The 17,421-nt window shown below is 44.9% G+C and overlaps 1 protein-coding gene across 1 annotated transcript in view; it reads right to left on the reverse strand.

Moving 5' to 3' along the window:
- The window catches only part of LOC120033462 (protein unc-80 homolog), a 99,450-nt gene that overhangs the window by 76,885 nt on the left and 5,144 nt on the right, over positions 1–17,421 (reverse strand). Inside the window, exons 4-10 of the mRNA XM_038979828.1 lie at positions 13,921–14,273; positions 13,624–13,747; positions 13,160–13,230; positions 12,724–12,807; positions 2,951–2,964; positions 2,210–2,251; positions 489–750 (exon numbers count right to left, since the gene is read on the reverse strand). Coding sequence (XP_038835756.1) covers positions 489–750; positions 2,210–2,251; positions 2,951–2,964; positions 12,724–12,807; positions 13,160–13,230; positions 13,624–13,747; positions 13,921–14,273 — 950 coding nt within the window. The remainder of the gene's footprint in view (positions 1–488; positions 751–2,209; positions 2,252–2,950; positions 2,965–12,723; positions 12,808–13,159; positions 13,231–13,623; positions 13,748–13,920; positions 14,274–17,421) is intronic.

The following is a 17,421-nucleotide window of genomic DNA, read 5'->3' on the forward strand; positions in this document are numbered from 1 at the left end:
AAGGCATTATACTATATAGGGATTATAAACTGGGTGGTTCAAATCCTGAATGCTGATTGGCTGAAAGCCGCGGTATATCAGACCGTATACCAGGGATATGACAAAACATGTATTTTTACTGGTCTAATTACTTTGGTAATTAGTTTATAAAAGCAGTAAGGCACCTCAGGGGTTTATGGTATATTGCCAATATACCACGGCTAAGGGCTGTATCCAGGCACTCCACGTTGCGTCATGCTTAAGAACAGCCCGTAGCCGTGGTATATTGGCCATATACCACACCCGCGCGGGCCGTATTGCTTAATTATACTATACTATATAGGGCATACTATATAGGGCATTGAACTGTTGTATTACTACAAATACTACTACTTATACTAGTACTAGTATTACCTGTGTCTTATGGCATTACAGTACTGTAGTTATAACACCATATAATACTGTAGTATTAACTAATGATTGACATAAACACAATGGTTATAACCCACCTGAGTCTTGTGGGTGTTGACGAGAGAGGGGGCGGTGGCCACCATGGAGCTGCTGCGAGGGCGGGGCAGGGGCGGGACCAGTGGCTCCGGCGGGCGTTCCGGGCGCTCCTCCAGGATCTGACGCAGGCGCTGCAGGTAGAACATGAGGGCCCAGTGCACCCCCTCCTCCGTCCAGTGGGGCTGCAGCAGGCAGCGCAGGACTGCCACGTCAAAGTAGGTGGCGTAGCGGGCACGCTGGGCCGGGGAGACGGAGATGCCCGCCGGGGCAGAGGTCCTGGGGGAGACAAGGTACAGGGAGAGAGGGAGGGGGAGAGAGAGAGGGTGGGAGGAAGTTAGTGACATGAATCTGTAAAGCAGTTATCACAATGTGCCTTACAGTAACCCGGCCTAGACCCGGCCTGTACCCGGCCTAGACCCGGCCTTTTGCGAATAGTTGTTAAAGGCAGGACTTGTTACTGTAGTTTATGATTTATAAGCAGCCTAACTGAGCTCAAATGATCAAATCAGCACCTCCAAAAAAACCTAGATTGATGTCTGATATTATGTTCTAGCTCTGCAAAGAACAATCTGTAAATCTCTGACTGAAATCACTTGCATCTGCCTCAAATGAAATTACCAGTCCCCATCATTTCCTGCCACGTTCATCACTTACAGTGCATTCAGAATTTATTATTTATTATTTATTATTATTTATTATTTATTCAGACCCCTTGACTTTTTCCACATTTTGTTACGTTACAGCCATATTCTAAAATTGATTTAATTGTTTTTTTACCTCATCAATCTAAACACAATAACCCTTAATGACAAGCAAAAAAAGGGTTTTAGAAATGTTTGCAAATGTATAAAAAATAAAAAGTGGAAATATCACATTTACATAATTCATTATTCAGATCCTTTACTCAGTACTTTGTTGAAGCAGCCTTGAGTATGATGCTACAAGCTCAGCACACCTGTATTTGGGTAGCTGTAAAGTAAATATGGACAGTTATTCTAACATGTTCAATGTGCATATTAGAATTCTGTAAGGACCACACATCGTTGCATCCTCGACTTGCATGTTCTGTTACTATGAATTACCATATTCTAAATGTGATTTCTGTCATTCTGTGATTTCTGTCACCCTAATCACGTTACGCACCCATATGGGTCCGGTCAATTTCTCAAATGTCCGGTAAATTAAAATGTTAATGGTAACCCTGACACGCACACGCACACGCACACGCACACACACACACACACACACTAGGGCCTGTTAAGATAGAGATGTACGGTGAAATCTGTTGAATAGAACAGAACAGGCTCTCGGCCGCTCTCCTCTGTCCCTTCCTCCCCCAGGGTTCCTCCATGACCAAGCAGCTTGGTGCTCAGGCCTACCTGGAATGTTCAGCGTTCACCTCAGAGAACAGTATCTACAGTGGTCTGTATTTGGGGAGTTTCTCCCATTGTTCTCTACAGATCCTCTCAAGCTCTGTCAGGTTGGATGGGGAGCGTCGCTGCACAGCTATTTTCAGGTCTCTCCAAAGATGTTCGATCGGGTTCAAGTCTGGGCTCTGGCTGGGCCACTCAAGGACATTCAGAGACTTGTCCCGAAGCCACTCCTGCGTTGTCTTGGCTGTGTGCTTAGGGTCATTGTCCAGTTGGAAGGTGAACCTTCGCCCCAGTCTGAGGTCCTGAGCGCTCTGGAGACAGGTTTTCATCAAGGATCTCTCTGTACTTCGCTCTGTTCATCTTTCCCTCGATCCTGACTAGTCTCCCAGTCCCTGCCGCTGAAAAACATCCCCAGAAGTGACGCTGGCATTCAGGCCAAAGAGTTCAATATTGGTTTCATCAGACCTGAGAATCTTGTTTCTTATGGTCTGAGAGTCCTTTAGATGGGCTGTCGTGCATTTTACTGAGCAGTGGCTTCCGTCTGACCACTCTACCATAAAGGCCTGATTGGCGGATTGCTGCAGAGATGGTTGTCCTTCTGGAAGGTTCTCCCATCTCCACAGATGGGAGAGCTCTGTCAAAGTGACCATCAGGTTCTTGGTCACCACCCTGACCAAGGCCCTTCTCCCCCAATTGCTCAGTTTGGCCAGGCGGCCAGCTCTAGCGAGTCTTGTTGGTTGCAAACTTCTTCCATTTAAGAATGATGGAGGCCACTGTGTTCTTGGGGATCTTCAATGCTGCAGACATTTTTTGGTACCCTTCCCCAGATCTGTGCCTCGACACAATCCTGTCTCGGAGCTCTACGGACAATTCCTTTGACCTCATGGTCATTACCAACAATAACGAGACGGCCTACAGGGAGGAGGGGAGGGCCCTCGGAGTGTGGTGTCAAGAAAATAACCTCACACTCAACGTCAACAAAACAAAGGAGATGATTGTGGACTTCAGGAAACAGCAGAGGGAGCACCCCCCTATCCACATCGACGGGACAGTAGTGGAGAAGGTGGAAAGTTTTAAGTTCCTCGGTGTACACATCACGGTCAAACTGAATTGGTCCACCCACACAGACAGTGTTGTGAAGAAGGCGCAGCAGCGCCTCTTCAACCTCAGGAGGCTGAAGAAATTCGGCTTGTCACCAAAAGCACTCACAAACTTCTACAGATGCACAATCGAGAGCATCCTGTCGGGCTGTATCACCGCCTGGTACGGCAACTGCTCCGCCCACAACCGTAAGGATCTCCAGAGGGTAGTGAGGTCTGCACAACGCATCACCGGGGGCAAACTACCTGCCCTCCAGGACACCTACACCACCCGATGTCACAGGAAGGCCATAAAGATCATCAAGGACAACAACCACCCGAGCCACTGCCTGTTCACCCCGCTATCATCCAGAAGGCGAGGTCAGTACAGGTGCATCAAAGCAGGGACCGAGAGACTGAAAAACAGCTTCTATCTCAAGGCCATCAGACTGTTAAACAGCCACCACTAACATTTAGTGGCCGCTGCCAACATACTGACTCAACTCCAGCCACTTTAATAATGGGAATTAATGGAAATTATGTAAAAATGTATCACTAGCCACTTTAAACAATGCCACTTAATATAATGTTTACATACCCTACATTACTCATCTCATATGTATATGTATATACTGTACTGTATATCATCCACTGCATCTTGCCATCTTTATGTAATACATGTATCACTTAAACTATGCCACTTTATGTTTACATACCCTACATTACTCATCTCATATGTATAGACTGTACACTATACCATCTACTGCATCTTGCCTATGCCGTTCTGTACCATCACTCATTCATATATCTTTATGTACATATTCTTTATCCCTTTACACTTGTGTGTATAAGGTAGTAGTTGTGGAATTGTTAGGTTAGATTACTCGTTGGTTATTACTGCATTGTCGGAACTAGAAGCACAAGCATTTCGCTACACTCGCATTAACATCTGCTAACCATGTGTATGTGACAAATAAAATTTGATTTGATTTGATTTGTTTTTGCTCTGACGTGCACTGTCAACTGTGGGACCTTATATAGACAGCTGTCTGCCTTTCCAAATCATGTCCAATCAATTGAATTTACCACAGGGGGACTCCAATCAAGTTGTACAAACATCTCAAGAATGATCAATGGAAACAGGATGCACCTGTAGCATGTGTTAAACAACAAGGCCCTGTAGCATGTGTTAAACAACAAGGCCCTGTAGCATGTGTTAAACAACAAGGCCCTGTAGCATGTGTTAAACAACAAGGCCCTGTAGCATGTGTTAAACAACAAGGCCCTGTAGCATGTGTTAAACAACAAGGCCCTGTAGCATGTGTTAAACAACAAGGCCCTGTAGCATGTGTTAAACAACAAGGCCCTGTAGCATGTGTTAAACAACAAGGCTCTGTATTATGTATTAAACAACAAGGCCCTGTATTATGTGTTAAACAACAAGGCCCTGTAGCATGTGTTAAACAACAAGGCCCTGTCGCATGTGTTAAACAACAAGGCCCTGTAGCATGTGTAAAACAACAAGGCCCTGTAGCATGTGTTAAACAACAAGGCCCTGTAGCATGTGTTAAACAACAAGGCCCTGTCGCATGTGTTAAACAACAAGGCCCTGTAGCATGTGTTAAACAACAAGGCCCTGTAGCATATGTTAAACAACAAGGCCCTGTAGCATGTGTTAAACAACAAGGCCCTGTAGCATATGTTAAACAACAAGGCCCTGTAGCATGTGTTAAACAACAAGGCCCTGTAGCATATGTTAAACAACAAGGCCCTGTAGCATATGTTAAACAACAAGGCCCTGTAGCATGTGTTAAACAACAAGGCCCTGTAGCATGTGTAAAACAACAAGGCCCTGTAGCATGTGTAAAACAACAAGGCCCTGTATTATGTGTTAAACAACAAGGCCCTGTAGCATGTGTTAAACAACAAGGCCCTGTATTATGTGTTAAACAACAAGGCCCTGTAGCATGTGTTAAACAACAAGGCCCTGTAGCATGTGTTAAACAACAAGGCCCTGTAGCATGTGTTAAACAACAAGGCTCTGTATTATGTATTAAACAACAAGGCCCTGTAGCATGTGTTAAACAACAAGGCCCTGTAGCATGTGTTAAACAACAAGGCCCTGTAGCATGTGTTAAACAACAAGGCCCTGTCGCATGTGTTAAACAACAAGGCCCTGTAGCATGTGTAAAACAACAAGGCCCTGTAGCATGTGTAAAACAACAAGGCCCTGTAGCATGTGTTAAACAACAAGGCCCTGTAGCATGTGTTAAACAACAAGGCCCTGTAGCATGTGTTAAACAACAAGGCCCTGTAGCATGTGTTAAACAACAAGGCCCTGTAGCATGTGTAAAACAACAAGGCCCTGTAGCATGTGTTAAACAACAAGGCTCTGTAGCATGTGTTAAACAACAAGGCCCTGTAGCATGTGTAAAACAACAAGGCCCTGTAGCATGTGTTAAACAACAAGGCCCTGTAGCATGTGTTAAACAACAAGGCCCTGTAGCATGTGTTAAACAACAAGGCCCTGTAGCATATGTTAAACAACAAGGCCCTGTAGCATGTGTTAAACAACAAGGCCCTGTAGCATGTGTTAAACAACAAGGCCCTGTAGCATGTGTTAAACAACAAGGCCATGTGGCATGTGTTAAACAACAAGGCCCTGTAGCATGTGTTAAACAACAAGGCTCTGTATTATGTATTAAACAACAAGGCCCTGTATTATGTGTTAAACAACAAGGCCCTGTAGCATGTGTTAAACAACAAGGCCCTGTAGCATGTGTTAAACAACAAGGCCCTGTAGCATGTGTTAAACAACAAGGCCCTGTAGCATGTGTTAAACAACAAGGCCCTGTCGCATGTGTTAAACAACAAGGCTCTGTAGCATGTGTTAAACAACAAGGCCATGTGGCATGTGTTAAACAACAAGGCCCTGTCGCATGTGTTAAACAACAAGGCCCTGTCGCATGTGTTAAACAACAAGGCCCTGTAGCATGTGTTCAACAACAAGGCCCTGTATTATGTGTTAAACAACAAGGCCCTGTAGCATGTGTTAAACAACAAGGCCCTGTAGCATATGTTAAACAACAAGGCCCTGTCGCATATGTTAAACAACAAGGCCCTGTAGCATGTGTTAAACAACAAGGCCCTGTAGCATGTGTTAAACAACAAGGCCCTGTATTATGTGTTAAAAAACAAGGCCCTGTATTATGTGTTAAACAACAAGGCCCTGTAGCATGTGTTAAACAACAAGGCCCTGTCGCATGTGTTAAACAACAAGGCCCTGTATTATGTGTTAAACAACAAGGCCCTGTAGCATGTGTTAAACAACAAGGCCCTGTAGCATGTGTTAAACAACAAGGCCCTGTAGCATGTGTTAAACAACAAGGCCCTGTAGCATGTGTTAAACAACAAGGCCCTGTAGCATGTGTTAAACAACAAGGCCCTGTAGCATGTGTTAAACAACAAGGCCCTGTAGCATGTGTTAAACAACAAGGCCCTGTAGCATATGTTAAACAACAAGGCCCTGTCGCATGTGTTAAATAACAAGGCTCTGTATTATGTGTTAAATAACAAAGCCCTGCATCGTGTGTTTCTGTGGAGATTTAGAGAGTGGATGTTCAGCCTACGTGAGCCCACTATCAATAAGACTTTAGCTCAGCAGCCGAGATGAAGGTCACTGGCTGGTGGCTCATATTTATTAAGTCTCACTGTAGAAAAACATTTTACAATGAGACACAAAACTAGCTTTTCTTATTGGACATGCTCAGGGAGCCCCTCCTTGTTTCAATCTATTTTGGCTACGTTTGATGCCTTATGAATACAGCCCTGATGCATGGCAAAGGAGCCGATATACAGGGCTACACCGCACCACAACGATAGAATGAGATTTATACTGTAGTGAAAGCAGAGAGAGGGAGGAGGGAGGGAGGGAGGGTAAAGCATTTCATCTTAGCTGTACTATTAAACTGAGTCGGGTTGAGACGGTCAATACTAGGAGAATCAATGTCAGAGTACAGGATGCGGGAGCAGTATCGCGTTACACTGTCTAACCGACACACGCACACTCAAAGCTTTCGGTTGGTGTTGTGGAGAGGTTGCTGTGGCGACTGAGTGACGTACATACACCCACCCCCAGGAGAGACACTGCCCAACCTGGACTCCCTCCATTACAGCAGGGGTTGCCATGGAAACTGCATCAGCATCGCATCACAGTGGAAAGGAGTGATTGGAGTGCATGGCAACACCGGAGCTGTACGTCAGTGGTATTAATCAGGGGAGAGAGCTTATTTAGATTCACAGCTGGAAGTCCTATAAACGTGAATCTCATGAAGAGAGATGGATCGTTTCACTCTGCTGTCACAATGCATTAAGGTGAGGATGGCTGGGACACATCTCTCTCATTCTCCATACCCAATATCCACATTAAATCAACCACGGGTGGACTGGCCATATGGCATTTCGGGCAAATGCAAGATGGGCTGGTCGATTTTTATCCCAGGGGGCCTCAAGGGAAAAAAATGGGCCTATATGGGGGCCTCAAGGGAAAAAATTGTCTGGTGTGTTAGAAATGACAGGGTCGATTTATGGTCCCAGTCCGCCCCTGATGGAACTTATGATTGAATGTGTTGTATTACTGAATGCAAACACCATAGAGATCCTATTAAATTACTAGAGGGGTGATGTCATAAACCCTAAAAGTTCCATAATGGGGTGAAAATGGCAGCCATATTGGACAGGGAGAAATCCAACCCAGTCTAATGTGAATGAATGGCAGTAGAGACATAATCCTGATTTTACTGATGGAGGAGAATAAAAGTGAAATAGGCATGTGATATATCAGAAATTGTGTAATAGAATTATTGTCAAACTAAAATATTGTTATACAATTATAAATGTAGTTTATATGGGTTTTATACAAATGTTCTGTATAAATAGCCTCTAAGATATATGTAAACAGACCATAAATGTCTAAATGTTTCCTTTCATGGAAATCTGAGAGTGCTATTATATGATACAACATCAGAACTTTTTGTATTTACAACTTGTCTAAGTCCTACAGTATCATCACCTGATTTCAGCCAGTGTTCGGCTGTGGATTGACTGCGTTGTTTGAATGGAATGTTGGCATATTGGCATTTAATTTGAAACATTCATGGAATCATTCCTCTAAACTGGCTGGCTATCTAGCTAACAAACATACAGTGTTGATAAATTCTTCAAATTCATTATTTTACACAAACACAATATCTTATCACAGCACTAGCAAACCATGGTTGAACAACTAACCCCCTGACCAACATGGCTAACCTTTATCCCATCATAAGAAGGTTCATGACAATTCTAGTATTCTAATTTCTAATTCTATGGCATACTTGAGTGATAATGTCAGAGAAGCCGGCGTTTGGAGGATATGACCCAGTCGTTAAGTATTTTTGTTTTGTATCTATGGACGCGACCCAGTTCGTTCGATCTAAATGTTCTATTGCCATACTGACTGGCAACATTCTTATCCCGTGCTTGCTAGCTAAACAACTATGGCTAACTTACAGTCAGGTCAAACATTGCAGTCAGAATAACAGAAAAGTAGCTGCATTTGCATTTGTTTAAGCTGTTTTCTACTTAAATTTATTTGGATACCTTCATAAGAATGAGCTAATGATGCGCGATTTCTTCCAGCATAGAACATGTGTTCTCTTGTCAGGACACTGTTGTTCAGAGGAGCTAGCTAACAGCACAGCTAACAACACAGCCAACAACACAGCAACACAGTCACTTCAAACTGAAGCTGGAAAGACTGAAAACTAGATGCACTTAGATCTATTTCACATTTTTTCTATTTACATTTATTTGTATATATCCATAAAAATGATGCTGATTCATGATTTGGACTAGTTGAGAAACGCTGCCTGCCTGTTTGTCTCGTCCCTACTCCTGACCCCTACACGTTCATTACTATGAGACAGCTGGGGATGTCAGAGAGACAGACCGCAGGTTTTATACAAATCTCCGCTATTGAAAACCAATTGCTAGTCAATGCTTTTTACAGTGGAGATCATGTTTATAAATTGCCTGGCTGGGCTGATGAGACAGTGGATTGCTCGGTCAGATGGAACAGAGTAAATAGGCATTTTAACGTCATAGATTTAGCTGGTGGTAACTTGTGGAATAGACACCAGCTGGAATGCGCTTTTAACCAATCAGTATCCAGGATTAGACCAACCTGTTGTATGAACTCTTATATTCAACACTCACAGTTTTACCCTAAAACGAATTCATCATTAACTGGATGCATGCCAAATCATTTAAATCCAAATCGTTCTTCTTCCCCCTAAGCGGGCACAGATTGGGCACTGGGTCTGAGGGTCAGGTTGGGCAGTGGGTCTGAGGGTCAGGTTGGGCAGTGGGTCTGAGGGTCAGGTTGGGCACTGGGTCTGAAGGTCAGGTTGGGCAGTGGGTCTGAGGGTCAGGTTGGGCAGTGGGTCTGAGGGTCAGGTTGGGCAGTGGGTCTGAGGGTCAGGTTGGGCAGTGGGTCTGAGGGTCACCTTGGGCAGTGGGTCTGAGGGTCAGCTTGGGCAGTGAGTCTGAGGGTCAGGTTGGGCAGTGGGTCTGAGGGTCAGGTTGGGCACTGGGTCTGAGGGTCAGGTTGGGCAGTGGGTCTGAGGGTCAGGTTGGGCAGTGGGTCTGAGGGTCAGGTTGGGCACTGGGTCTGAAGGTCAGGTTGGGCAGTGGGTCTGAGGGTCAGGTTGGGCAGTGGGTCTGAGGGTCAGGTTGGGCAGTGGGTCTGAGGGTCAGGTTGGGCAGTGGGTCTGAGGGTCACCTTGGGCAGTGGGTCTGAGGGTCAGCTTGGGCAGTGAGTCTGAGGGTCAGGTTGGGCAGTGGGTCTGAGGGTCAGCTTGGGCAGTGGGTCTGAGGGTCAGGTTGGGCAGTGGGTCTGAGGGTCAGGTTGGGCAGTGGGTCTGAGGGTCAGGTTGGGCAGTGGGTCTGAGGGTCAGGTTGGGCAGTGGGTCTGAGGGTCAGCTTGGGCAGTGGGTCTGAGGGTCAGCTTGGGCAGTGGGTCTGAGGGTCAGGTTGGGCAGTGGGCAGATCAAAGTCTATCCATTATGTGCCTGCCTGATGCTCTGGGCCAAGGTACAGAGAGTTGGAGACTGGAAGTGCCAGCATTAGACATGCACGCACACACACACACACTGGCAGTGCCAGCATCAGACATGCACACATACACACACACACTGGCAGTGCCAGCATTAGACATGCACCATGTTAGTTTAGCATCATTACCCTGGGTAAGGTGTCTCATTGGTAAGAGCAGGCAGACAGGGAGAGACAGATCTGTTTCAGTCTCTGTCTATATCTGGTGTCTGCCTGGGAGGCTGAGAGGAACAAGTTGTAACTCATTATACTGATCATAATACACAAGGGATGGAGTGGAACCTCTGAATGAGCACTCGTGTGTGTGTGAGTGTGTGTGTGTGTGCGTGCGTGCGTGCGTGCGTGCGTGCGTGCGTGCGTGCGTGTGTGCTGTGAGCTACTGAGCCATACTAAGGTATGAGGAACAGGTGATGCTGCAGGCTACATTATATAACATTAAACTAGATGAATGCAGCCAGTTTGTTCTTTCTGCTATAAGGTCAACATGTACTAGTCCTGTATAGTAGTAACATTACAGTCAGTCAGGCTACTATGCTGGACAGCAATGCCTTCACCTTCATACAATATCACATGCATGTGATATGAAAGTTCCATTAAAGGGGCAATCTGGGATTCAAACAACAAATACAGTGGCAAGAAAAAGTATGTGAACTCTTTGGAATTATCTGGATTTCTGCATAAATTGGTCATAAAATCAGATCTGATCTTCATCGAAGTCACAACAACTGACAAACATAGTGTGTTTAAACTAATAACACAAATTATTGTATTTTTCTTGTCTATATTGTATACATAATTTAAACATTCACAGTGTAGGTTGGAAAAATTATGTGAAACCCTAGGCTAATGACTTCTCCAAAAGCTAATTGGAGTCAGCTAACCTGGAGCCCAATCAATGAGACGAGATTGGAGATGTTGGTTAGAGCTGCCCTGCCCTATAAAAAACACTCACAAAATTTGAGTTTACTATTCACAAGAAGCATTGCTTGATGTGAACGATGCCTCGAACAAAATAGATCTCAGAAGACCCAAGATTAAGAATTGTTGACTTGCATATGTAACAGTATAACTTTCGTCCGTCCCCTCACCCCAACCCGGGCTCGAACCAGGGACCCTCTGCACACATACACAACTGACAGCCACGAAGCATCGTTACCCATCGCGCCACAAAAGACACGGCCCTTACAGAGCAAGGGGAACAACTACTTCAGGTCTCAGAGCGAGTGACAAAACCCGATTGAAACGCTATTAGCGCACACCACTGCTAACTAGCTAGCCATATCACATCGATTACACATAAAGCTGGAAAGGGTTACAAAAGTATCTCTAAAGCCTTGATGTTCATCAGTCCACGGTAAGACAGAGTGTCTATAAATGGAGAAAGTTCAGCACTGTTGCTACCTACCTAGGAGTGGCCGTCCTGCGAAGATGACTGCAAGAGTACAGCGCAGAATGCTCAATGAGGTTAAGAAGAATCCTAGAGTGTCAGCTAAAGACAAAAAAATCGCTGTAACATGCTAACATCTCTGTTGACGAGTCTACGATACTTAAAACACTAAACAAGAATGATGTTCATGGAAGGACGGAAGAAGCCACTGCTGCCCAAAAAAAACATTGCTGCACGTCTAAAGTTCGCAAAATAGCACCTGGATGTTCCACAGCGCTACTGGCAAAATATTCTGTGGACAGATGAAACTACAGATGAGTTGTTTGGAAGGAACACACAACACTATGTGTGGAGAAAAAAAGGCACAGCACACCAACATCAAAACCTCATCCCAACTGTAAAGTATGGTGGAGGGAGCATCATGGTTTGGAGCTGCTTTGCTGCCTCAGGGCCTGGACAGCTTGCTATCATCGATGGAAAAATCAATTCCCAAGTTTATCAAGACATTTTGCAGGAGAATGTAAGGCTGTCTGTCTGCCAATTGAAGCTCAACAGAAGTTAGGTGATGCAACAGGACAACGACCCAAAACACAGAAGTAAATCAACAACAGAATGGCTTCAACAGAAGAAAATACACCTTCTGGAGTGTCCCAGTCAGAGTCCTGACCTCAACCCGGTTGAGATGCTGTGGCATGACCTCAAGAGAGCGCTTCACACCAGACATCCCAAGAATATTGCTGAACTGAAACAGTTTTGTAAAGAGGAATGGACCAAAATTCCTCCTGACCCGTTGTGCAGGTCTGATCCGCAACTACAGAAAATGTTTGGTTGAGGTTATTGCTGACAAAGGAGGGTCAACCAGTTATTAAATCCAAGGGTTCACATACTTTTCCCACCCTGTACTGTGAATGTTTACACGGTGTGTTCAATAAAGACATGAAAACGTATAATTGTGTGTTATTAGTTTAAGCAGACTGTCTATTGTTGTGACCTAGATGAAGATCAGATCAAATTTTATGACCAATTTATGTAGAAGTCCAGGTAATTCCAAAGGGTTCACATACTTTTTCTTGCCACTGTATATGTACCAATCCCTTTAATGTTTCCTTACTGTTCACATTTTCCATGTATCATATGTCATGTGTGTGTGTTCTGTATCAACTGCACAGTTCATAACGGCTTACTTCTTCTTGGCGATCCCTTTGTCGAGTGGAGCCTGTCGCGTTGACGGCCCACCTCTCTCCACTGAGTTGCCGCGGCGACAGCTCTGCTCTCCAGCCCCGGGGGAGGATGAATCTGATTGGGTCGTTTCACAGACCACCTGGAAACCCTGCAGACAGAGCAAATAAGAGCCTGTCAGTCAAGAGGCTTTAAGTCTCTTCTAATCAGATGCTACACACACACAGAGATCATACCAGCAAGGGGATTTTTTTTTTAACCTTTATTTAACTAGGCTAGTTAAGTTAACTAGTTAAGAATAAACTATTATTTACAATGTCGGCCTACCCCGGCCAAACCCAGACAATGCTGAGCCAATTGTCCGCCGTCCTATGGGACTCCCAATCATGGCTGGATGTGATACAGCCTGGATTCGAACCAGAGACTGTAGTGACACCTCCTGGGGGGGGGGGGGGGGGGGGGGGGGCTGGAGGAGGGGTGTCTCACTGCTGCCTGAGACGAACACTCACCATGGGGGCTTGGTTTCTGGACCCACAGGGGCTACACTGGTTGTTCACCGGGGAGTTCCTCTTGGCTGTTGACAAAACAGGTGGTAGCTTACAGAATAGAATCCAATAGAATAGAATCTAATAGAATAGAATTAATAGAATAGAATCTAATAGAATAGAATCTAATGGAATAGAATAGAATGCACTCTTAATAAAAAGGATTCCAAAAGGGTTCTTTGGCTGTCCCCATAAGAGGTCCTTTTGAAGAACCCTTTTCGTTTCCAGGAACCCTCTATGGAAAGGGCAGAAGATTCCTTTTAGGGTCTAGACTATGTAGAATAAACTAAAATATCACTTTTGTTACTATGGTATTTGGTGTGGATATTACTAATGTCTCATGTAAAACAGCAGAGTAGAACTCAGATGATTCCATAGAGTCAGTACTACATGCTTTCTTTGGTGTCCTCTGGGTGTCTCACCTGTCACAATGTTCCTCACAGGCTTGATGAGGGCAGAGAAGGCGGGGACGTCAGGTTGCCGGTGCTCCCACATTGGCTGCCATATGATGAGACCACTGACCAATCGGAAAGTCAGATCAGACTCCTAGACGACACAGCGAAAAAGTTTACATACACACACACACAGACACATACACACACACAGACACGCACGCACAGTAGGGAACCAAAGCATTCCCCAGAGCCATGAAACACAACCGCAGCATCTATACACACAGATCAACAGGAAGTCCAGCAGGATGGATGAATCAGAGGTACCTTGATGCGGTGAATGAGGGGAGCAAAGAGGAAGACAAACAGCTCCACGGTGGCCATGCTCTTGTGGAAGAGCTTGGTGCGGGCGTGCTCATCCTCCTCCAGGGACCCGCTGCAGCGTGGCGCTCCTGACCCAGAACCGGTGCCTGATCCTGGGCCACCTTGGCCACCTCTGGCTGGCGGGGAACCCTGGTTCCCAATCCCCATTGGCTGGAGGAAGGCTGAGCTGCTGCTGCCCCCCGACCATCCGTGGCCCAGGCTGGGCTCCTGGTTGCACTCCTGGGCCGCCTCCAGTAGCATCCAGTGGAGGGTATGGAGCAGCTTGGTCTCCGCCACGCCCAGCTTGTCCTGGTGACCTGGGGTTAGAGGGGGGTTAGGGGTGAGGGGTCAGAGCAGGGGTGTCAAACATATGGCCTGTTCAATGCGGCCCACTGGTGGTTTGATCACAGAGTTTCTAAACTCAGAGGCCCAACATTGCAATACTTCCGGGAATGCTTTGCGGAGCAAATAAAACCAAATCGAAACTGTGTAGAAATTATAATGGTCCTACATGTACAGTCTCTACACTCTGTCCAGCTTGATAACAGTCATTTATAGTCTCTTCACTCTGTCCAGCTTGATAACAGTCATTTATAGTCTCTTCACTCTGTCCAGCTTGATAACAGTCATCTATAGTCTCTTCACTCTGTCCAGCTTGATAACAGTCATTTATAGTCTCTTCACTGTCCAGCTTGATAACAGTCATCTATAGTCTCTTCACTCTGTCCAGCTTGATAACAGTCATCTATAGTCTCTTCAATCTGTCCAGCTTGATAACAATAAGTTATAGTCTCTTCACTCTGTCCAGCTTGATAATAGTCATCTATAGTCTCTTCACTCTGTCCAGCTTGATAACAGTAATTTAAAGTCTCTTCAATCTGTCCAGCTTGATAACAGTCATTTACACTGCATTTGGAAAGTATTCAGACCCTATGACTTTTTCCACATTTTGTTATGTTACAGCCTTATTCTAAAATTGATTAAATTGTTTTTTCCCCCTCATCAAACTACAAACAATACCCCAGAATGACAAAGCAAAAACAGGTTTTTAGAAATTTTTGCAAATGTATTACAAATAAAAAAACATATATATCATATTTACACAACTATTCAGACCCTTTACTCAGTACTTTGTTGAACCACCTTAGGCAGCAATTACAGCCTCGAGTCTTCTTGGGTATGACGCTACAAGCTTGGCACACCTGTATTTGTGGAGTTTCACCCCTTCTTCTCTGCAGATCCTCTCAAGCTCTGTCAGGTTGGATGGGGAGCGTCGCTAAACAGCTATTTTATGGTCTCTCCAAAGATGTTAGATCGGGTTCAAGTCTGGGCTCTGGCTGGGCCACTCAAGAACATTCAGAGACTTGTCCCGAAGCCACTCCTGCGTTGTCTTGGCTGTGTGCTTAGGGTCGTTGTCCTGTTGGAAGATGAACCGTCACCCCAGTCTGAGGTCCTGAGTGCTTTGGAGCAGGTTTTCATCAAGGAATTCTATGTACTTTGCTCCGTTCATCTTTCCCTCGATCCTGACTAGTCTCCCAGTCCCTGCCGCTGAAAAACATCCCCACAGCATGATGCCGCAACCACCATGCTTCACTGTGGAGATGGTGCCAGGTTTCCTCTAGACGTGACGCTCAGCATTGAAGCCAAAGACTTCAATCTTGGTTTCATCAGGCCAGAGAATCTTGTTTCTCATGGTCTTAGAGTCCTTTAGGTGGATTTTGGCAAACTCCAAGCAGGCTGTCATGTATCTTTTACTGAGGAGTGGCTTCCGTCTGGCGACTCTACCATAAAGACCTGATTGGTGGATTGCTGCAGAGATGGTTGTCCTTCTGGAAGGTTCTCCCATCTCCACAGAGGAACTCTGGAGCTCTATCAGAGTGACCATCGGGTTCTTGGTCACCTCCCTGACCAAGGCCCTTCTCCCCAGATTGCTCAGTTTGGCCTGGCGGCCAGCTCTAGGAAGAGTCTTTGTGGTTCCAAACTTCTACCATTTAAGAATGATGGAGGCCACTGTGTTCTTGGGGACCTTCAATGCTGAAGAAATGTTTTCGTACCCTTCCCCAGATCTGTGCCTCAACACAATCCTGTCTCGGAGCTCTACGGACAATTCCTTCGACCTCATGGCTTGGTTTTTGATCTGACATGCACTGTCAACTGTGGGACCTTATATAGACAGGTGTGTGCCTTTCCAAATCATGTCCAATCAATTGAATTTACCACAGGTGGACTCCAATCAAGTTGTAGAAACATCTCAGGGATGATCAATCGAAACAGGATGCACCTGAGCTCAATTTCGAGTCTCATAGCAAAGGGTCTGAATACTTATGTAAAGAAGGTATTTCTGTTTTTATTTGTAATACATTTGCAAACATTTCTAATAATCTGTTTTTGCTTTGGCATTATGGGGTTTTGCGTGTAGATTGTTGAGGAAAAAACATAATTTAATCCATTTTAGAATCAGGCTGTAATGTAACAAAATGTGGAAAAAGTTAATGGGTCTGATCACTTTTCACTCTTTCCAGCTTGATAACAGTCATATATATTCTCTTCACTCTGTCCAGCTTGATAACAGTCATATATAGTCTCTTCACTCTGTCCAGCTTGATAACAGTCATATATAGTCTCTTCACTCTGTCCAGCTTGATAACAGTCATCTATAGTCTCTTCACAGCTTGATAACAGTCATCTACAGTCTCTTCACTGTGTCCAGCTTGATAACAGTCATCTATAGTCTCTTCACTCTGTCCAGCTTGATAACAGTCATCTATAGTCTCTTCACTGTGTCCAGCTTGATAACAGTCATCTATAGTCTCTTCACTCTGTCCAGCTTAAAAACAGTCATTTATAGTCTCTTCACTCTGTCCAGCTTGATAACAGTCATCTATAGTCTCTTCACTGTGTCCAGCTTGATAACAGTCATATATAGTCTCTTCACTCTGTCCAGCTTGATAACAGTCATCTATAGTCTCTTCACTCTGCCCAGCTTGATAACAGTCATCTACAGTCTCTTCAATCTGTCCAGCTTGATAACAGTTATCTATAGTCTCTTCACTCTGTCCAGCTTGATAACAGTCATCTATAGTCTCTTCACTGTCCAGCTTGATAACAGTCATTTATAGTCTCTTCACTCTGTCCAGTTTGATAACAGTCATCTACAGTCTCTTCAATCTGTCCAGCTTGATAACAGTCATCTACAGTCCCTTCACTCTGTCCAGCTAGATAACAGTCATTTATAGTCTCTTCACTCTGTCCAGCTTGATAACAGTCATCTATAGTCTCTTCACTCTGTCCAGCTTGATAACAGTCATCTATAGTCTCTTCACTCTGTCCAGCTTGATAACAGTCATCTATAGTCTCTTCACCCTGTCCAGCTTGATAACAGTTATCGATACGAAAGCTAGACAGTCAGGGAGCATCAAAAATTCCAAAAGTGACAGATAGAGGACTCTTTTTTTACACATTTTG

Source organism: Salvelinus namaycush, chromosome 40 (assembly GCF_016432855.1).
Source record: "Salvelinus namaycush isolate Seneca chromosome 40, SaNama_1.0, whole genome shotgun sequence".
In the NCBI taxonomy this organism is placed as follows: Eukaryota; Metazoa; Chordata; class Actinopteri; order Salmoniformes; family Salmonidae; genus Salvelinus; species Salvelinus namaycush.